The 20,974-nt window shown below is 45.9% G+C and overlaps 3 protein-coding genes across 3 annotated transcripts; 2 read left to right on the top strand and 1 right to left on the bottom strand.

Moving 5' to 3' along the window:
• The first annotated feature begins 805 nt into the window (after positions 1-805).
• Positions 806-2,426, top strand: LOC543355 (glycine cleavage system H protein, mitochondrial). Its single transcript, XM_044548418.1, has 4 exons — positions 806-1,097; positions 1,569-1,657; positions 1,732-1,902; positions 2,009-2,426. The coding sequence occupies exons 1-4, from the start codon at positions 989-991 to the stop codon at positions 2,132-2,134; spliced, it is 495 nt and encodes a 164-aa protein (XP_044404353.1). The 5' UTR covers positions 806-988; the 3' UTR covers positions 2,135-2,426.
• Positions 2,427-4,771: 2,345 nt separating this feature from the next.
• LOC123128420 (DExH-box ATP-dependent RNA helicase DExH15 chloroplastic) lies at positions 4,772-16,259 on the top strand. Its single transcript, XM_044548414.1, has 16 exons — positions 4,772-5,322; positions 6,656-6,831; positions 7,210-7,323; positions 7,603-7,711; positions 7,792-7,878; positions 8,242-8,360; positions 9,640-9,817; positions 9,957-10,556; positions 10,639-10,917; positions 12,465-12,671; positions 12,973-13,317; positions 13,948-14,184; positions 14,669-14,889; positions 15,481-15,580; positions 15,671-15,817; positions 16,042-16,259. Exons 1-16 carry the CDS (start codon positions 4,816-4,818, stop codon positions 16,138-16,140), a joined length of 3,525 nt encoding a protein of 1,174 aa, XP_044404349.1. The 5' UTR covers positions 4,772-4,815; the 3' UTR covers positions 16,141-16,259.
• A 67-nt stretch (positions 16,260-16,326) lies between these two features.
• Positions 16,327-20,602, bottom strand: LOC123128421 (formin-like protein 16). The gene is made up of 2 exons (XM_044548417.1): positions 19,000-20,602; positions 16,327-17,911 (listed from the first exon to the last, which is right to left on the bottom strand). Exons 1-2 carry the CDS (start codon positions 20,262-20,264, stop codon positions 16,453-16,455), a joined length of 2,724 nt encoding a protein of 907 aa, XP_044404352.1. The 5' UTR covers positions 20,265-20,602; the 3' UTR covers positions 16,327-16,452.
• Positions 20,603-20,974: the final 372 nt, after the last annotated feature.

Below are 20,974 nucleotides of genomic sequence, written 5' to 3'. Positions count from 1 at the left end.
ATGGGTATATAGGAAATGGATATTGTTCAACTAAGAGACGCTTTATGTTGCACGATAAATATTTCTATTGACAGGTTTGTGAACATTCTTTTTCGCACTATGTAAAATGCGCATACTTTAGGTTTTCTGTAATATTTTAAAACTCTTTTAACCAGTGCGACCCACTAACAAGCATTGTTTTTTTATTTGTTATAAATTTTTAAAATATATTTATTTTACCTTTTATATAAACCCATTTAAGGGTCAGAAAAAAATGACCATGTGTTGCAAAAAAAAAGAACCCACATATATAAGTATATCAGTGTCTTTTTAAAAACTGTTCATCTATTTTTTTTAAACGTTTTCTGTATGAGACAAATGGTTGCATGTTGCAAGAAAAAATGTTCATACATATGGAAAAAAATGTTCGTGTATTTTTTAGAACTCATTTATATATTTTAAAATTTTTTGTATATAAAGATAAATGTTCATGTATGTCGAATAGATGTTCATGTTTTGAAGAAGAATGTTCGCACATTAAAAATATATTTACGTGCACTCCTCGAATGCAGATACAAATTCTCTCTACTAGAGGGCTGTACACTGAGGACACGGCTGACTAATGAGAATTTGCCCACGCGGAGGACACGGTAGATTGAAATAGACCGATCTATAGTCCAATCACTCCTAGTACATACGAATAGGACAATTTTCAGGTCTCAAATTTGTTTAACATTAATCCATCGAATTTGGACCAAGCTGAGGGGGGCCCTTAATGGCTCTGCTCTAAAGCAAGGATGAGGCTATGAGCATCCATCAGCCATAGAAATCCTATCCTGCCTACCCCTCTTATTTCCTCCCCCTCTTCCTGAGCCAAACAATTTCCTTTTCCCTATCCTCCCACGGCCTCTTTCCACTACTACCACCGAGCCACCATCCCCTACAAGGGAGAGCAGAGAACACACATTCACTTTGTTGCTTCAGGTTGCAACACCTAAATTAGGCTACAATGGCTCTGAGGCTGTGGGCGAGCTCAGCTGCCAATGCCCTCAAGATTTCAAGCAGCGGCGCCAGGGCTGCTGCCCCGGCCTATTCGATCTCCAGATACTTCTCCACTGGTACAGTTTTGCTATTCATGCTAACTGAAGTTGTCTCAAGTAGGATTCGGCAAGATGTTTCTCCTTTTTTGGTAGAGAGTGCATGTAGTGTGCAATGTTCTTGTGCATTCTTTGCAGGCCAACTCTTTGCACTCAACACATTGTGGTTTTTTTACCTGTATCTTATGTGGGCTGGTCCTTTGTTGTTATCCGAAAAAGGAAAGGTGGAAAAAAATCTTCAATTAGAATAGAAGGAGGGGTACTTCTTCTAGAGATGGGAATAGTTGTTCTGCAAGCAAAATAGTTTCAGCTTCAGCAGCACACGATGTGCAGAGCCGGTAAAGCTATGGTCGTGTTTGAATGGATGGCTTTTCTCCGTTGATGTCTGAGCATTTTAAGTTTGTAAAAACTGGCAGTTTCTTCAATGAAAATCGACGAGGGAGCTCGTTGTTTAGAGAAAGTTTTTTGAATGGTTTTGATGTGAGTTTGCAGTTATTGATGGCTTGAAGTACACTTCCTCCCACGAGTGGGTCAAGAACGACGGCTCCGTGGCCACGATTGGCATCAGTGACCACGCCCAGGTGAACCAACGGCACTCCCTACATGTATGCTTTCCATATGTCAATCCTGCGTCAATAATAATCGCTGGGTGCAGGGCCATCTCGGGGAGGTGGTGTTCGTGGAGCTGCCGGAGGCCGGCACGAAGGTGAGCCAGGGCGGAGCCTTCGGCAACGTGGAGAGTGTGAAGGCCACCAGCGACGTCAACTCGCCCATCTCCGGCGAGGTCGTCGAGGTCAACTCAAAGCTGTCCGAGACCCCCGGCCTTGTACGCACAGCAAACACCTCGCCTCCGTCGATTAGCAATCAATCTTTCACGTCCGTGTAGCGATCCTAATGAACTGTGTTGTTGCGATTGCGCCGTGGCCTGGCAGATCAACTCGAGCCCGTACGAGGAGGGGTGGATGATCAAGGTGAAGCCGAGCAGCCCGGCGGAGCTGGAGGGCCTGCTGGACTCGGCCAAGTACACCAAGCACTGCGAGGAGGAGGACGCCCACTAGTGCTCCTTGCTCGATTATCGTTCCTTTTTTGTTGCAACCATGTCGACTACTCTTGTCTACAATAATTAAACCAGCTTCACCATGCGTTCAGTTCATCGGTTCCAGTTTTCTTTTGTCGTTGTACATGGCGTCCAGCAGTTTGTTATACCATTTCAGTGACCGTGACATCAGATATATGGGAAAGAGTTTGTATGTTAGTTTGTTGGTAAAAACAGACATTATCATCCACCAACAGATCATCATGTAACTACTCTAATATGGTTTATCTAAGTTTGCCCTTTTTTTACCCTTAGAGCTTGTGCCAAGATTGCTGTTTTACGTACATATTACCTCCTCTTCCCGTATATCATCTGTCACATCATAAAAAAAATCCTAGGTGAAAAAATTTGACAATCATTGGAGATGTCCTAGATGATGAAACACAAATTATTTTAGCCATGGAAAAGAATGCCTAGTTTTTTTTGTTGGATGTGTAGATTAATTTGAGCCATTTAATAACAAAGGTCTCATCGGGCAGATGCGTGTGGCAGAGACGGATAAGCTGATTTTCTCTTTTCTGGAAGGGTTGCGGTTGCAATCACCCCCCCCCCCCCCCCCCCCCCCCGCGCGCGGCACGCGTATGTGACTGGTTCGAACAAGATGTCATATGCCTCCCCCGTTTTTCGTATGGCCCTTCCCCCGCCTTTTCTACCCAAGTTGGCGTCGGTAGATTTAAATACATCGTGGTGGTTAGTTTGGGTGCAAGAGACATATGTCCCTATACTCGATTACTCGATCCTACAAATATCAGAGACCAAAGGTTAGGGAGTCCACAACCTTAGCGGTTAGGTTAAGATACACCTCATAAGAGACTCTCCCCAATGATGGCGAGTCAACACCCCTTCCAGCTCACGCTTGTCACCCTTCTTCTTGTTCCTCTTGGCCCATGGAGAATGAGCTTCAGACCGCTCTCTCCCTGCAGGCCACTTCTTGATCAACACATCGAATACGCGTGATGATCGGACTAAATGATATATGGGACGAGTGGAACATGCCCACCTTGACTTCTGGGAGCACACCAGTCTTATGGTTGTTGAGGTGGTTGAAGATGCTTGACGAGGAGAAAACATGTTAGGGATAGGCCCAATTGCATGGGACCGATCATGGTGGGGATGTTGAGGTCATTATTGAGGCCTTGTTCCGTGAAAATTCATGAACACCATCTTCTCGAGAGGAAGTTGAGTCGAATCGAGAGGGATCTTGATGATCCCACCCAGACGAGATCAATGTACCGCCCCACGGTTTGCGCTAGTTGTTGCTCGTAGATTTGTGTTCATTGTGCATATAGGGGTATACCTAGTCAAAAATGATGGGGAGTAGGCGATACAAGGATCGCGCTAATGGAACTCTGAGGTTGAGACGATACGAGACACAATGTTGTACCTAGGTTTAGACTCCCTAGGTAAAAGACCTATGTCATGCCAAGTTTCTTACGCACCCGCAAGGAAAAATCACCAACATGACATTGCAGCATCAATATAGTACATACGACCAACAGCGTAAGAAACTTATCTATGTATGTGTAAGTTGATTAGTAGATAACACAATATCACGCTGTTAAGAAGGGCCCACCAAAAACCATATCTACCTAGATAGTTGGTCCCCACTAACTTTAATTCTCTCACCATGCAACTCTCCACATCATCAAATGTGCCACGTCAACATCCACTGAAACTATTTTGTAGCACATGCATATCTCATTTTAATTGTTTCATCTTCAATGATCCAGCTTACATGCATACTCTTTGTTCACACACAATTACTGAAAATAATAGCTTTTGATTAGGTCACTTAGTTCATACAAAATTTATCCAAAATTAATTTTTAAAATTCGCAGCAACGCGTAGGGAAATCACCTATAGTTATAAAAAGAAAACACACCTCGTCATCTTCCACACAGGGCAAACAAAAAAAAATTCATTATGAAATTCAACAACACCAACGACGCAAAGAAGCGTGCCCCCAACACTTCATGTAAAATGTGAAAATCGTCGAAGACAAATCTAGCTATTAATATGGACGAAAACATGTTCCTCATTCCTTCTCAAGGAAAAAAACACTTATGTAAAAGGGGTGATGACAGCGGCGTGCCTTCGGCTCGCTTTAGTGCTTGTAGTCGTCGCTAGGTGATCTATGGATCTAGATGTATTTATTATTATTTCTGGTGTTCGTTGTACTACCATGATTGAAGATGAATAGATTGAAAGTTATTCCTGAAAAAACACTTTTATGTAAAGGCATGTGTTTTTATTTTTTTGACGAAAAACTTTCAATCTATTCATCTTCAATCATGATAACACGACAAACATCAGAAAATAATAAAAATATTAAAGACATGCAATTATCCATCCAAATAATCATTAACAAGATCTCTTCTTTACCGACGGGAGTTTGTTATTTGATTATTTGTGTGGATAATGGATTATTTGTCAACATTTTCAAAGGACAAGTAACGTCTCAACAATTTCTCCCGCCCATGGCCTCCATCACCCCAAAACCGTAAACCCGTTCGCATGGCGTAAACCCAGGCCGTTGGCGCATTTCCGGCTACCATGTGCAAGACCGAAGATTAAAATCCTAGCATTATCTCGTCTTCCCCCGCCTCTTGCGGCCGAATCACCCGTTCACCACACCCTCCCGCCATGCACTGCCTCGCCCCCCACTTCCTGCTCCTCCTCCCGCTCCCCACCGCGCCCCGCCACGCGCCACCCCAGACCCCACCGCCCGCTCTCCTCCTGCCCTGCCGCCCAGCCCAAGCCCAAGCCCACGCCGCCCCGCTCCACCGCCCCTCCGCGCGCTCCCGCTCCCGCGCCGCCGCGCCGGTGTCCGACGAGGACGACGACGAGGAGGCCGACGAGGAGGAGGAGGATGACGACGGGCTAGACATCCGCGACGCGGACTACGACGAGGACGATGACGGGGAGGGCGACGAGGAGCTGGAGGAGGAGAGTGGCGGCGAGGACGAGGAGGAGGGGGTTGCGGCGGCGGAGGATTCGCGGCAGGAGACCGCGGAGCGGAGGCAGCGGTCGGAGCAGTACAAGTCGCAGCAGGTGGCCAAGCTCGTCGCCGAGGTGCGGGAGTTCGGCGACGATATCATCGACTACAATGAGCTCGCCGGGATCTACGACTTCCCCATCGACAAGTTTCAGGTACCTGACTCGCGCGGACGAGCTAATTCTGGTTCTACACACTGAAGCCGTATGTGTTTTGGTGGGAGTTTATCGATTTTGGAGTACCGAAATGGTTGGCATTTGGAGCTCTAGCAGTGCCAGTATTTTAAGTTTCATCTAGTTTGTCGAATCCATCCATCTTACTTGCTAATAAAAGGTCGACAGCTGATTTAAATCCTCTTAAAAAGAGATCAGTATGCGAAAAATTTATTTAAACCATCTAACCCTTAATTTTTGTGGACCCCAATTTGAAGGGCGAGATGCTACATAATAATTTGGGAAACATCTAGCATTGAATTAGTTGAACCTAAATTTTAAAAACTTAGATTCGATGGCTGGCCTAGAAACGCAGTGATCAGAAAATGGGAAATAAAAAAGAGGTGGTAGCACTGCTTATAGGTTATAACTCAATCCGCTCATTCACATAACGGGACAGATATCTCCAAATAAAGAAATCATGCTTTAAACATATGATCAGATACCGCAGCTGTATTTTGTTTGCGAATATAATTTTCAGAAATCAAATCGCAAAGAAAGTTTTGTACCGGTACTGCAACACAGTAAACCATGCAATTGTGCGGGCCAATCTGCTAGTTAGATACATGTGATTACACAGGGGACATCTCTTGTGTTGTCTACTGCAATACACTTCCTAACTTTTGGCATCATGGAGCTCACAAATAATATCATGTTCTCGTTATGCAAAAAAACTTAGTTGCCTGACCAGTAAATGACTGTGATAAGCACGGAGTTCTTGCTTTTCTACTGTGTTTTCTCATGGTAGATATCTTCCAGTAATTTGTGCTATAGGATGATGTTGGAGATATTCTCTTCTTAGGGAGCTTACTAAGATGGGATCATCTTGGATGGGTCATATAGTCACACTGCAATTATATCATCAATTTACCTTAAGATGGGGCCATCTTGTCTGGTTCATATTAAGCACTGCAATTTATACCATCTATTTTATTTATTTCAGATGGCATTGTTAGTTGATGAGCTACTTTCAAGTTGTTTTGCGTAATGAGCAGCACTAAGGCTGTCATGTCTTGATAAAAAGCTAGCTTACTTGTGTTGAAATTGTAATGTTGAGTCCATTTCAAGCTAACTGGCTGAAATAGTTAGGGGGTAAAATTATTGCTTTGGTTTTCTTCAAACAAATCCACCTCTTCCCCTTCGGCAATAGAAAAAGTATTAAAGCTTGATGCTAATATTGTTTTACACATAGAGATGAGACAGTGAACACTCCTTCCTGATTATTCTTTGGAGTGATATAACATGTTTTTTTACACTGTTTCCTATCTTCTTTTAGCGCCTGGCTATACAAGCATTTCTAAGAGGCTCGTCCGTAGTAGTTTCTGCACCTACAAGTAGCGGGAAGACACTAATCGCTGAAGCTGCAGCTGTGGCAACAGTTGCCAGAGGAAGGCGTCTCTTCTATACGACACCGTTGAAGGCCTTGTCAAATCAGAAGTTCCGCGAGTTCCGGTAAAATTCCACTTTCATGATTCATGCCATTTGTTTTACAGATTTATGACTGAAACCTGCAAGAACTACCTTTTATCTTGTGTTAGTTGGGACATGCCTAGAGTTATCATCTTAGTGACATCCTCATGCTCCCAAGTCCTAACTGACAGGGAGCCTTGCAAATTATCAGTTTAGGTGTAAGTTGAAACTCGTGTCAGCTCACTCATCCACATGATTGACTGGAGAACATTTATGACTGTTGGAAAATTCCATCAGCTCAGATGTTGGAGTATTTATTTGATTAGTGCAAGGCTGAGACTGTTATATAATTTTCCTAGATGGTCAGACTCTTGAGTAATGCATTTATTTTGACACATTGCCATTGTACAATAATTTCAGGAATACATTTGGTGATCATAATGTTGGTCTTCTTACAGGAGATTCTGCTATCAATAAAGATGCTCAGATCCTAATAATGACGACAGAGATTCTGCGTAATATGCTGTATCAAAGGTATTTATGCATGAACAAGTATTCATCTGTAGCATACTGTTACTAGTTTAATAATTTTCCACTTCCACCATTGGAAGCAAATATTGCAGATGCACGAACAAGTATATATATGTTCAGTGTTTCGCATTTGAGAATAGCATGATTTATTTTCTAGCTACTCATGTTTTTGGGGTTGGGGTGCGGGGAGATTAGGCTTTAGCGGTAGTTAATTATTGGTTGTAACTGATGTTGCTTGTCCTGTTTCTGAAAGAATCCCGCCATCTTTTATTTGGACTGCAGTGTTGGTATGTCAGCATCCGATGGTAGATTATTTGAAGTTGATGTCATTGTTTTGGATGAAGTCCATTACTTAAGTGATATCTCACGCGGAACTGTTTGGGAAGAAACAGTATGCTACTTTATTACTCTCTTGTTCGTCTTCATGAGTTTATATTGGTCATTTGACTTACTATTTTCGCCACATCTTAGGTGATATATTGTCCAAAGGAAGTCCAGCTTATATGCTTGTCTGCCACTGTTGCAAATCCTGATGAATTAGCTGGCTGGATTGGTCAGGTAACTGTAGCTTTCACTTCTCATATTTTGCTGTATTGATTTTCTATTGCATTGATGGTACATGATTAGTGGATTAATCGTATTGTCCTCGCTCCCCATTTTGCAGTAGCATCATAGGTGTAATAGTTTTTCCACTTCCTATTGTAATGATTGTATATGAAGCACCAGAAATACTTGCACAGTTCGTTGAAAGAAAATACATGCACAAGCACATGCGGGTATATATTTTTGGTTTACTGTGATCATTAGCATTCTCATGCTTGTGCAAATGCTGCCCACACATTGTAGTTTTCCTTTATTTCTGCTCTGGCACCACATGATTTTGTACTTGCGAAATCAGTTCTTATGCCTGTCTTTTTGTAGATCCATGGGAAAACGGAGCTGGTGACATCGAGCAAACGCCCCGTTCCACTAACTTGGCACTTCTCGAAGAAATTTGCACTTCTACCACTTCTTGATGGAAAGGGAAAGAAAATGAATAGGTTGTCACCTTGTTCTTGTTGGCACCATAAACTGGCTTACTTTCCAAATCAACATGCATATAAAGAAGTACTCTTAATAACGATATGCAACCAGCTCGTTTGTTTGTTTTAACCATGTTCACCCCCTTTGATAAATTGGACCACCCCATCAGAATGTGGGCAACTTCCATTGATTGATCTAAATAGTTGCATCATATCTGCCAAAAAGTTAACCATATATTCTTCACTGAAAATTTAACTCCTCTATACCTCTCTCTAGGTGCATGCGTGCGCGTGCACGCCTGATTACCAATTGTCCAGTAGTCCAGTCGGCAGTTTACTAAACGGTTACCAAGATTAGTCCGGTACAAGACGTATAAAGGGCACTTTAATGTCTATTACTCCCTCCGTCCCAAAATATAAGAACGTTTTTAACACTAGCATAGTGTCAAAAACGTTCTTATATTCTGGGACAGAGGGAGTAGTAATCATTTAGTCATGAAGCCGAAAACATATTAACCCCATGATCATCTGGCGATGACATAGCTGCACCTTAAGGCAGCTTAAATGGAAACAGGTGTGCTCTAAGTACAGTATGTTCAGCTGCTAAATAAGAGGGTTTATCTGAACCTAGTAGGGCCTACTTAGGTCTGCCTTGCTTATACCATTAGCTATGTCCATGCGGGTTAATATTTTTTAGATTATCAGAAGTGTTCCTGGAAATGTACTTGGCTGTTTATCTAATTTCTATCATATACTTTATACCCTTTTGTGTGAAGGGTCAAATGCCTGCAAATAAAGAAAACAAGTATTTGCTTACTTACCACTGTCTTGGATGCTGATTCTGACAAAGTTTGCTTTGATAGTCATGACCAATCTTATTTCATATTTTGTTATTACTGGTAGTATGAAAACCGAACGCCGTTCGGTGGGCTAGAGGCGGGCGAGCTCCCAGCCTACCCTCGTTCGAGGCCTAACCTGTTATTAAACATGCCGCCGGTGCTAGAGCCTGTTGGTCGAGTTTTGTTTTATTGGAAGTATCAAGGGCATACATGATTTCTTCAAAGTCCATCTGGTTGCTTATGTTGTATACTTATTCATTCCTTATGAAAACTGATAATTCTTTGACATCCATACCATTAGCTGGTTATGCTACCTTTGTGGTTTATATGACACTGGATGGCATTTTAAGAAACATTCTAGGATATCTCTTGCGCATTCCAGTATTGCCTCATGCACATTATTTATGTTTGTACCAAAGCTAAGTCATGTATTTTTCATTTTTGTTCTACCCATACAGGAAGTTGAGAATGTCTCACGTCCAGAACATATCTTCTCCAAAAAGTGAATTCTATTACGTGAAAGGAAAGAGGAAGGTTAGAACAAATAAAAATGAGCAAGGTAATAGAAGCCCATTGGACATATCAAAACAGGTTCAATTGTCCAAGCACGAGGTCACCAATATGCGCCGTTCCCAGGCATGGACTAGACTCACTTTTATGACATGCATTTTCGCATAATGGACTTTAAGCTGCTCATGTTTTTTTTGTGAGACCATGTCAGATTAAAGTGTGCTATGACTAATGGGTGTCATTTCTTGATTACATCACTATGCAGGTTCCACTAATACGTGAGACATTGTCACAGCTTTGGGAAAACGACATGCTTCCCGCTATTTGGTTTATCTTTAGTAGAAGAGGATGTGATGCAGCCGTTGAATATATTGAGGATTGTAGACTTCTGCATGATTGTGAGGCTAGTGAAGTTGAACTGGAACTTAGGAGGTTCAGGATGCAATATCCTGATGCTGTCCGGGAAAACGCTGTGAAAGGACTCTTGCGAGGAGTTGCTGCTCATCATGCTGGTTGCTTGCCACTGTGGAAGTCCTTTATTGAAGAACTGTTTCAACGTGGCCTTGTTAAAGTAGTCTTTGCAACAGAAACCCTTGCTGCTGGGATCAACATGCCTGCTAGGACAGCTGTGATTTCTTCTCTCAGCAAAAGAATTGATGCCGGACGCCAGCTCTTAACCCCAAATAACCTATTCCAGATGGCAGGTCGTGCTGGAAGGAGAGGGATCGACACAGTTGGGCATTCTGTTCTTGTTCAGACTACTAATGAAGGGCCTGAAGAATGTTGTGATGTTATCTTCGCTGGACTTGAGCCACTTGTTTCACAATTTACCGCATCATACGGGATGGTTTTGAATCTCCTTGCTGTATGTATCTTGCTGTAATGTATCTGCATATTTTCTTGTTTTCTCGTATTCCTTATCTGATGGGTTGGAATGTGCCGTTCAGGGTTCGAAAGTTACTCATAAGCAGAAAGAATCAGGTGATGTTAAGGCTAAACGTTCTGGAAGAACATTGGAAGAAGCTCGGAAGTTAGTGGAGCAAAGCTTTGGGAATTATGTTGGGAGCAATGTAATGGTTGCTGCTAAAGAAGAGCTTGAGAGAATTCAGAAAGAAATACAACACCTCTCTTCAGAAATTACAGATGAATTCATTGACAGGAAATGCAGGAAGGAATTATCCGAGGAAGACTATGCTGAGATTTCTCTTCTACAAAACAAGTTAAAGGTAATGTTCATTGCTTGATCTGGTTTATGTATAGTAATTCAGTAACATGGAAATCCATCTAACATATCTGAAATTCTTACAGTTCCACTTATAAATGCTCAATTATTTGTGTCAATGTATTAATGACACCGGGCTGCCTTTTTTCTATTAATGACAGATAAACATGATCTCCATCGATTTTTTGGGCTGACACACTACCATGGTTCTTTAAGAATTGGATATAGTGCATGTAGCTCTTCTTTGTATCATTACTTCATTTCATGTTTACAAAAATAATTATATGCCTTCGCAGTTTACGACATATTAGGAAACACGTTAAAATCAAGACGGTCTTAAGTAAGAGAAAATTCCTTATTTGACACTGTCTTAAAATCTGGTTCCTTGTTTGACACTGGAAACGTTTTTCTTCCCTATTTGACACTAGTCCTAAATTAGTGCGGTATGTGTGTGTGCGCGCGTGTGTGCTGTTGCGTGTGTGGGTGCACGCGCACATGTGTGCTGCCGCTGCATGTGTGTGTGCATGTGTGCTGCAGTGTGTGTTTGCTACTGCGTGTGCACGTGCGTGTGTGTGTGTGCGCTGTTGCGTGCCTATGTGCTGCCTGCGTATGTGCTGCTGCTGCGTGTGTGTGTATGTGTGTGTGTGCTGCGTGCGTGTGTGTTGCTGCGTGTGTGTGCGCGTGCATGTGTGTTGCTGCGTGTGTGTGCATGTGTGTGTGTGTGCACGTGCGCGTGCGTGTTGTTGCGTGTGTGTGTGCACGTGCGCGTGCATGTTGTTGCGTGTGTGTGCGCGTGCGTGTGTGTTGGTGCATGTGTATGTGTTGCTGCGTGTGTTCTCCTGCCCTCGCACTGATGCTGCGTGTGTGCGCTATTGCCCCCCACACACATACCACATGAGGGGCAAAAGAGTCTTTTCAGGTGTCATTTAGGCTCAAAATGGACGGAAATGTCATATAGGGAATAAAATTTAGAACTTGTGTCAAATAGGGAAGAAAAACTTTTCCAGTGTCAAATAAGGAAGCAGATTTTAAGATAGTGTCAAATAAGGAATTTTCTCCTTAAGGTATACATGTGCCCCCTTTTGTTTTGAGCAGTCCTCTTGTTTCAGTCTGTCTATCAACTTCTATTTCTTTCAGGGCTTAGTTTAGGATTAGGTTGGTGATCTTTTGCCGGGCAATTCATCTCATTGGCAACTGAGGAGTATTTTTTGTTTTGTTTACAACAAACCAAAACGACACACTGAAACCCTTTCTATCTTAATGCAAACATGTGAAGCCATCCTTCGTGCTCTAGAAAACCCCCACCATGTGGGCACTTGAATTTACCTAGCATGCTAATATTGACATATGGCTTTGCCTATAAATGTTAAAATTTAAAACCTAAAATGATCCATCAACTTCAAAACCCAGTCTCTTTTAACTCATGGACACTTCCAAGAATTCGAGTAGAAGGTATTACATAATTAAAGTTTTTTTTTCATAACTTGTTGACCGAGGTACTGCTTATGATGTATTATTAGACCTTATATGTTCTATGCACTTGTTCCTCAGGAAGAGAAGAAGATACGAAATGAACTGAAAAAGAGGATGGAACTAGAGAGAATGGCTGCATGGAAAACTCAATTAGAAGAGTTTGAAAGTGGTTACCTCCCTTTCATGTGCTTGCAGTATAAAGATAAAGATTCAGTTCACCACACGATTCCTGCTGTTTTTATTGGAAGCCTCAGCTCGTTTGATGATCAAAAGATTGCCAGCATGGTGAGTGAGTAAGTTTCATTGCATGAGAGTTGTAGAGGGAAAAGCTTCATGGTTTCACTTTGGGATTGTTTACGTCTCTTGTTGTGCACGTTCTTGTCAAATGACAAGCATTAATTATCGGATACTGCAAAAATGAAAGTTCTGAACCGCAGTAGTTTACATCCTTTGCTGTTTGTATATCTACATTTTTGTTAGACATGCCCCAAGATATGAATTATTGAAGTTTTTCTCTACCACTTTGTCTTTGTGATTTCTGTCCTAGTGTCCTCCTCGTGTGTTCTTATGAAAATAACTATTGCAGCTGGAAGATGATTCTATTGGTCCAGGCAAGCAGGAATTTGATAGCGAGGGACAACTTCTTTGCCCATCATACTATGTTGCTTTGAGTTCAGATAATTCATGGTATCTATTCACAGAAAAATGGATAAAAACTGTTTACCAGACAGGTCTACCTGCTGTTCCTTCAGTGGAGGGTGGGCCACTCCCTAGAGAAACCCTGAAGCAGCTCCTTTTGCGTGAAGACATGATCTGGGATAAAATCGCAAAATCAGAACATGGTTTTTTGTTATGCATGGACGGATCCCTAGACACATGGTCGTGGAGTCTAAATGTTCCTGTGCTTAATAGCCTCTCAGAAGACGACAAGGTTTGCACTTACTCCTTGGCTTTCCCAATATTTCGTGCTTTTATTGTAAATTAGAGTTATCTGTTACTACCTCCGATCCATAATAAGTGTCGCAGTTTTGAACTAACCCCAGTTCAAAACTGCGACACTTATTTTGGATTGGAGGGAGTACTATCTTTAAAAGATATTGATTTCTCAGAAGATTCACTAAGTGTTCATTTCTCCCATCTGTGTCTTGTAATAGGTTGTTTAATCATAGTGGTCGGACCATATGACTCTAGGAGTAATATACCGTAGTACTGCCAGTTCTTTTCATTTGTGTCTTCTAATAGGTTGGTCAATCATGTCGTCAGACCAGTAATACACTGCTACTGAGTACTGACAGTTCCTTCTAATGTTAATAGATAACCAACGTAACATGCACATCCTCATTTCATATATATTATCATTTAATGCTATTCAAATCATGTCTGGTATGAAGTTATGCATTATCATTTGCAACTTGCAGTTCTGTTGACGTTTTAGCATGCAGTTCTGTTGACGTTTTGGCGTTGAACTAGCAACTTGCAGTTCTGTTGACGTTTTGGCATTGAACTTGCAACTTGCATTTCTGTTAGCATTGAACTTTTTTTTGTTACTCTTTCTTCACAGGTGGAACGATTCTCCCAGGAACATCAGGCCGCTGTAGAATCTCACAAGCAACAGAGGAGGAAGGTTTCACAATTGAAGAAAACAATCAGAAGTACTAAGGGTTTTAGAGAATTTCAAAAGATCATTGACATGAGAAACTTTACAAAAGAAAAGATTGAGCGTTTGGAAGCTAGATCCCGTCGTTTGACTAGACGCATAATGCAAATTGAACCAACTGGTTGGAAAGAATTTTTGCAGGTAACCATGTATGCTTTTATATGTTTGATGAACCTATCTAATTGAACTATATAGTTGTTGAAAGCACTCTGGTATTTTTTGTATCGTATCATTATATGTATAGAGTACATTGAGTTAGTTACTTCCACTTCATGCATTAATTAACTACGTAACTGAACCACATGAGACCGAAAATATATTGAAGTCATTGTAGCATGTCCTGTTGCTTCCTATCGTGCCCCCATTCAGCCCCAGCCAGTGCTCCTTGACCACCTTTCGTTCTTCCACTACACTAATTAAACACTCCCTCTGAACCATCTCATGTGTAATATTTTGTTGAAAATATATGCTGTTTCTCTATAAAATGCCATGATTTGGTGAAAGCATTCAGGATCTTGTGGATAACCAGTATGATTGCACAATACTAAGTTACAGCCTTATGCTTGTCCTCGGTAAGTAGTTTCTCAGACATTAATTTTTGATTCTCTCAATGGATGTTTACCAGATTAGCAAAGTCATACAAGAGGCTAGAGTGTTAGATATCAACACCCAAGTAATCTATCCTTTGGGTGAAACGGCCGCAGCCATACGAGGGGAAAACGAACTCTGGCTTGCTATGGTTCTTAGGAACAAGGTCCTTTTGGATCTGAAGCCATCTCAACTGGCAGCAGTGTGTGGAAGCTTAGTGTCAGAAGGGATCAAACTTCGTCCTTGGAAGAATAGCAGGTACACATTTCAACAACGGCACCTATTTCTCATGCTTACAACTTGCTATGGCTATTGGCTTGTAAAGCCTCCTGTTATGTCATGTTTATACCTGTACAGCTGTCCCTATCCTTCATGTTGTGGCCCGAATCTGTGGAAATACACTGGCATATAATATAAATCAATTGGACCATCAATCCCACGTGCTGTGCTAAATTGCGGACCAGCATATTTGCTGCCCCAAATAAGCTTTGTATTGATGCAGTTAATATTTACACGAGTACATGAACTGAACTCTCCAATGGTTGATCAATATGCTTCATCATCAATAAAAAATGTTTATCCAATCAGTTGTCACCATATATTGCCGTGGCCTATTGAGTGACAAATATGTTCATACCATAGAAGGTGCAGCCAGTAATATTTTGTGTTATCATTTACTTAAAGTGATACCATAGAAGGTGCAGCCAGTAATAGTTTCTGTTATCATTTACTTAAAGTGAGAACTCCAGTGTATTCAATCTCCAGCCCAAAAATTGTCAACGTTTTTGAATAAAAATACTTCCTCATGTGTTTTCTTAGGCACCATGGTGATTGTTTAAAATTTTGCAGTTTTGTGTATGAACCATCTTCAGTTGTTGTTGGTGTCATAAACTATTTAGGAGAGCAGAGAAACTCACTCCTCGATCTCCAAGAGAAACATGGCGTAAAGGTTTGGCACATGATGTTCCTATTCTCCTGTGTCTTTAAATCAATAGTTGCCCTTGTTACTTTTCTCATCCACTTGCTTCTTGGCGTACAGATACCTTGCGAAATAGATACCCAGTTTGCTGGAATGGTTGAAGCCTGGGCGTCAGGGTTGACATGGAGGGAGATAATGATGGACTCTGCAATGGATGATGGAGATTTAGCCCGTCTGCTGAGACGAACGATGGATTTACTAGCTCAGGTATGTTATTGGGTGTGCAGATTCTGTATATCTCCAACGTGTTGTTAATTTTGTTGTCAATTTTCATGGTAATATGTACTTGATTTGTTTTGTTCCTTAAGTTCGATGATATGTTAATACTGTTCCTTTTTTACTTTTCTGGGCAACCTTACAGTCCTTAAGCTCGATTATACTATACTATGATCTGCATTACATTGCATAATACTCGCTGTGTTATATTCCAGATTCCAAAATTGCCAGATATAGATCCGGTTCTCCAGAAAAATGCACAAATTGCTTGCAGCGTCATGGATCGAGTACCGCTAAGTGAGCTTGCTGGCTGAAAGCCTGTAAATTGTAAGTACCGCATTGGTCATTTGTTGTAGGTAGGCAATTCTTTGTTGTACCATGGACAAATGGTTACCAGTTAGCTAAAATATCATTTTTTTATGGTTTGTTGGTATCTGCACATCAAATTCAATTTCTGGATATATGTAATTGTATCTACTGTTGCCGACATGGATCTCATGTAAAGAACTGGAGAAAAGAACCAACATAAACAATTTCCTTATGTACAGTCTGCAGCTAACCTAAACCTCCAAAACAACCAATTCAAGCCAATGCAAACAATCTCCATTTACACCTCTCCATACATTCTATTCCTCATCACTGCTTGAATCTGAGTCTGCGCCGTCCTTCATAAAGTGCGCTGGCAAGTTTGGGAATCTTGGCATGACCCTCTTCCTTTTGCTATCTGCTTCTTCTGGTGGCGGTTTGTGAGCCGGTGGTGCTGCCGCCGCACCACCAGCCACCGCCTTAGCACCATCAGCTGCCCCCTTAGCGGCTTCAGCTGGCCCCTTAGCGGCCGTCGAGGCCGCCGCTGTTGTTTGCTGTGATGATGGGGGTGTTGGCTTCTTTTGCTGCTGCAGTCTTCTCTTGATGTCCACACATGCCTGGTCCACCATCCCCAGGAAGTCCCTCACAATGACGAACAACTGGAGGGGATGAGCATTCCTGTCCTTGGTAGCACCTGCATGGTAGTACTCCGTTGTCCGCTGAACCAGATCAAGGACCTTCTCCTGCACTCCACTCAGTGCCTTCAGCTCTTGCTCCGCAGCATTGACAAAGCCTCTCAACCCTCTTGAGAATCCATCGTCCCCGCAGGTCTCCAGGAGCTTCTTGATGCCCACGAGTCGGTTGCCTAAGATTGCGCATTCATTGGCAGTCACATCGTAGTCCACAGTCGCAGCCTTCTTCACATTGGCGAACTCACTGCTGAGACCTCCAACAATGGGCAATCCTAGGTTCAAGTACTCGTTCTGCCTGTCCTCGCGTGATGGCCCCTGGCCAGCGGAGCCAGCTGCTGAAATTCCGCCAACAATGCTGCTCTTGGAGAGGCTACCAGAGCGGCGGACGCTGTAGTTGCGGTTGACAGCAAGGCGTTTCCCCTCTGCGCGCACAACCTCCTCGATGACAAAGTGGAGCAGCGTGGTGCCTCCATCAGTGCTCTTCACGTCATTGAGCTTGCGCAGTGCTGTGAGGTTGAAGGCCTGCGCGTTCCCCCGCGCCGTGCCGGCATTCATCCGGTTGCCCGCCTTGAGCACCGCCTCGAGGAGTTTAAAGAACAGCCCCTTTGTCCTCAATTCCTGGCTCGCCATCTCCAAGGTCTGGAGCGATTGCTTGAGCACAGCAATCTCAGAACCGTAGTTTACCTTGAATAGCAGTGCATTGACACGGGCAAACGGGTTGGGCACGTCGAGCAGGAGCCGGAGAAGGAAGGCCTCTGCGGGGGCAAGCCTGTCGGGGTTCCCAGAGAACTTCAGGATGGTGGCCTCTTCCTCCTTGGAGATGCTGAGCCGGGACAGCTTCTCGAGGACGTCCGTGCCGAGCTCGGTGTTGCCATCACGCAGCGCGTCGATGATCTCGTCCCGCCCCACGGTGAGGGACCGGAGGATGATGGAGATGTTGTGCGACTTGCGTGGCTCAATCAGGAATATCTGCTCTTCCGAGGTCGAGCGCCCGAGGCCGCTCGACGCGTCCTTGGCGTCCGCGGATTTCGTCTTGCGGTTCACCGCCGCGGTGCCGAACAGCGCCTCGATGGTGCCTTCATCCAAGCTGCAAACACGTCAGAGTAACAACACCGTTAGAACGTTCTGAATCGATCACACAAAGCTGGAAAACAAAAAACCCCAGTTTCTGAACACTAGCTTAGTATAGTTTCCAATCATGTATCCAATCGGTCACTAGGTATGATTCTCTTATGACTGGATGGGTGACGTGGCAGAGCTAATAATGTCCAGCGCAAGCTGACGGAGAAAAGTGGGTGACATCTTGACCGGGTTCAAGGCGTCCACATCCTGCTCCTAAATCCTCCCATCATTGCTTTGGAACTGGGGCTACAGCGACCCGTCCCCATCCAGATTCTTTACGCGATCAAACAAGCTAAACAATAGCACAAAATCATAAGTATACGGTTGATTCTGTCAAGGTAGATAGCAAAGCAAATGTGAATTGAATTTCATGCTCGTTCAACGAAAAGCACGCCGCGCCAACTCGTATACCCGTTCCACGAATCCCCCCCCCGCGAAGCCCATACGCAAGAGAACGGCCAAAGGTGGCCGTCTGTCCTTATCGTGGCTTGCCAATAGGGGCTCCAGAATCCAGAGAGAACATACGCGCACAAAAAGGCACCGTGATTTGGGTCGGGCGCCCTTTCGAGGATGCTGCGACGTGAGTCCACCGGAAAAGCGACATCCTGGGTTCCTGATCCCATCGGAGAATCCGCCGACGATCATGGCTGCCATGCCAGCGAAAAGGGCCCCTTTTTTGCGCATTCAGGGCCTTTTCAGTTCTCACTACGCGCATCATCTTCAGTTTCTGCACACTACAGCTACCATTATGCTGCAAGTAACTCAGCTAGGGTGCTAATCGAGCGATGTTTCAGAGAACGTAATGCTAGTGGGATTTTCTCGGTTCATGCCTGCCTGATGGTCCTGCTTTCGTCAAGGTTCAGGGTTCCATCCATGCATGACTCACTGTTCGTGCTGTAGCTAGCACTACATTCCTATGCAATCAGTAATGACCGGTACTGTACCCAGTAGTAATGCACGAGAAGCACAGAGAGAATTAAACGTCTGTATACGGGCTACGGCAATGGTGAACTGAAATGAGAAGCGGGGGCGTTTAATTCAGGAGCTGCTTACTTGAATGAGCCGCCGGTGAGCTTGTCCCACACCATGGAGTGGTCGGTGGCCGCCACGTTGACCTTGTCCCAATGCAGCGGCTTCAGCTTCGCCAGGTCGTCTGCGCCGGATGGCCCGCCCGGGGCCGCCGGTGGCCTCGAGGACGACGCCCAGGCAGGCGGCGGAGGAGGCCCTCCCTTCTTTCCACCGGGGGGCGGGGGCGGTGGCGGCCCTCCCTTCTTTCCTCCGGGCGGCGGTGGCGGAGGCGGGCCTCTGGGTGCTGGTGGCGGCGGCGGGCCTTTGGGTGCTGGTGGAGGAGGTGGACCCTTAGGCGCTGGTGGCGGCGGTGGGCCTTTAGGCGCTGGTGGTGGCGACGTGGTGGCCATTGGTGGTGGTGGTGGTGGCGGGCTTCCTCTTCCTGGCGGGCGCGCCAGCGATGCCGATGCGCTTGGTGGGGCGGCAGGGGCTGGTGGCGGGGACGGGCGGGGGATAGAGCTGACGGCGATCGCCGGCGGCGGCGGCCGCGCGTAGGCCTCGGGGGCAGCCACGGAGAAGGACGAGCTGGAGCTGGCGCTGGGCGGGCGCGGCGACTCGTCGAACACCGCGGAGGCGGAGTCCAGGGAGCCCCTGGGTATGAGCGGTTCCTGATCTATCTTGCCCTTCCTCGGCCGCGGCGGGGAGGGAGCCGGCGACCCCTGCGCCTCCGGCCACCTCTCCGCGCGGCTCTGCCGGGGCGGCGGCTGCGGCGGGCGCCAGCCCCCCGCGGGCTTCCTCCCCCTGCCGCCGCCGCCCTCGCCCTCCTTCTCGAACTCCCGCCAGTATATCGCGTCGAGCCCGTTCTCGTCCACCATGCCGCCGCGGGGCGGCCGCTTCGGCGCCCTCTCCGGCAGCTTGCCGGCGAGCGCGGCGTCCTGGGGCCGGTTGGAGTGCCCGTTGCCGCCGGCGTGCGTGAGCTCCTTCTTCTTGCCGTGGCGGAGGAAGAGGAAGAAGGCGAGGCCGCAGAGCGCGAAGCTGCTCAGCGCCGTGCTCACCACGGCCACGGCGATGTCGCTGCGCTTCGTGGAGGAGGAGGAGGACGAGGAGGCGGACTGCGGGGGCAGGACGGCCGGGCCGGTGGGGGAAGGCGACGGGGGCACGATCGGCGGCGGCGGGGCGGCGACGGCCGGGGTGCGCGTGGAGGGGAAGCGGGTCTGGACGTTGCGCTGCGTCGGCGGCTGCCCGGTGGCCAGGGGGCAGAGGGCGGCGGCGAGGAGGATGAGGACGGGGAGGAGAGGGGACGGAGCCATCGCCGTGGCCAGGGGCGGGGAGGGGAGGATGGAAACGCGACGGACGGAGGTGAGGATTGACTTGCGGAATCGATATTCTGCTCTGGCTGGCTGGTGCCGCAGTTGTGCTGCCTGCCTTGCCGGCGGCTGCGTTATTGTTGTGCTGGGTTGGGACTTGGTGGTGGTGCGTTTTGACTTGTTCGGGTTGGGTTTGGTTGGGTTTTGTTTGTTTACTGGGTCCGGCCAAGCGGCACGATGGTTGGGCGCTCGGGTCCGGGAACCGAAGCCAAGACGCGTTGCCTGGCGTCGCGAGGAAGGAAGGGAAGGGGAGGAGCCAAAAACAAACCGCGCGGGCGCCGCGTCGGGTGAGGCCGCCGTCGCCGTTGCGCTGCATGCGCTGCGCTGCTGATCTACTACCCCTCCTTTTGTTTCGTTGGCTGTTTGCTCGGACGCGGAACGGACGCAGCGGGCTCCGTGATTCATTCCGGACGGTTGACCGCACGCGGCCACCGGCCAACAGAGCTAGCGGACCGGACCACCACCCCCACGCGCTCCAAATGCACTATACTTTGTGCCCGGTATGAACGCACTGCGGTGCTGTGCTTGGCTCAACTCAACCATCTGCGCGAGTGGTGGGGTGGGGTGGGGTTTGGTTTGGACGCGCGTGGTTGATGGACGGCCGGGCGGGATTCCCGAAACCCGAGATCGCGATATGGAATTTGGCTGGCAGA

This window comes from Triticum aestivum, chromosome 6A, assembly GCF_018294505.1.
Source record: "Triticum aestivum cultivar Chinese Spring chromosome 6A, IWGSC CS RefSeq v2.1, whole genome shotgun sequence".
Classification (NCBI taxonomy): Eukaryota; Viridiplantae; Streptophyta; class Magnoliopsida; order Poales; family Poaceae; genus Triticum; species Triticum aestivum.
Note: the sequence above shows the minus strand (reverse complement) of the source record. Positions and strands in the feature narration are given on the sequence as shown.

Bases quoted from the DNA above. Each gene is read 5' to 3' on its own strand.
- LOC543355 (XM_044548418.1), top strand. From the start codon at position 989: ATGGCTCTGAGGCTGTGGGCGAGCTCAGCTGCCAATGCCCTCAAGATT. The intron at 1,098-1,568 runs GTACAGTTTTGC...GTGAGTTTGCAG, and splicing joins CTCCAGATACTTCTCCACTG to TTATTGATGGCTTGAAGTAC. The intron at 1,903-2,008 runs GTACGCACAGCA...GTGGCCTGGCAG, and splicing joins TGTCCGAGACCCCCGGCCTT to ATCAACTCGAGCCCGTACGA.
- LOC123128420 (XM_044548414.1), top strand. From the start codon at position 4,816: ATGCACTGCCTCGCCCCCCACTTCCTGCTCCTCCTCCCGCTCCCCACC. The intron at 7,879-8,241 runs GTAACTGTAGCT...GTCTTTTTGTAG, and splicing joins TAGCTGGCTGGATTGGTCAG to ATCCATGGGAAAACGGAGCT. The intron at 10,918-12,464 runs GTAATGTTCATT...CTTGTTCCTCAG, and splicing joins TTCTACAAAACAAGTTAAAG to GAAGAGAAGAAGATACGAAA.
- LOC123128421 (XM_044548417.1), bottom strand. From the start codon at position 20,264: ATGGCTCCGTCCCCTCTCCTCCCCGTCCTCATCCTCCTCGCCGCCGCC. The intron at 17,912-18,999 runs GTAAGCAGCTCC...ACGTGTTTGCAG, and splicing joins CTCACCGGCGGCTCATTCAA to CTTGGATGAAGGCACCATCG.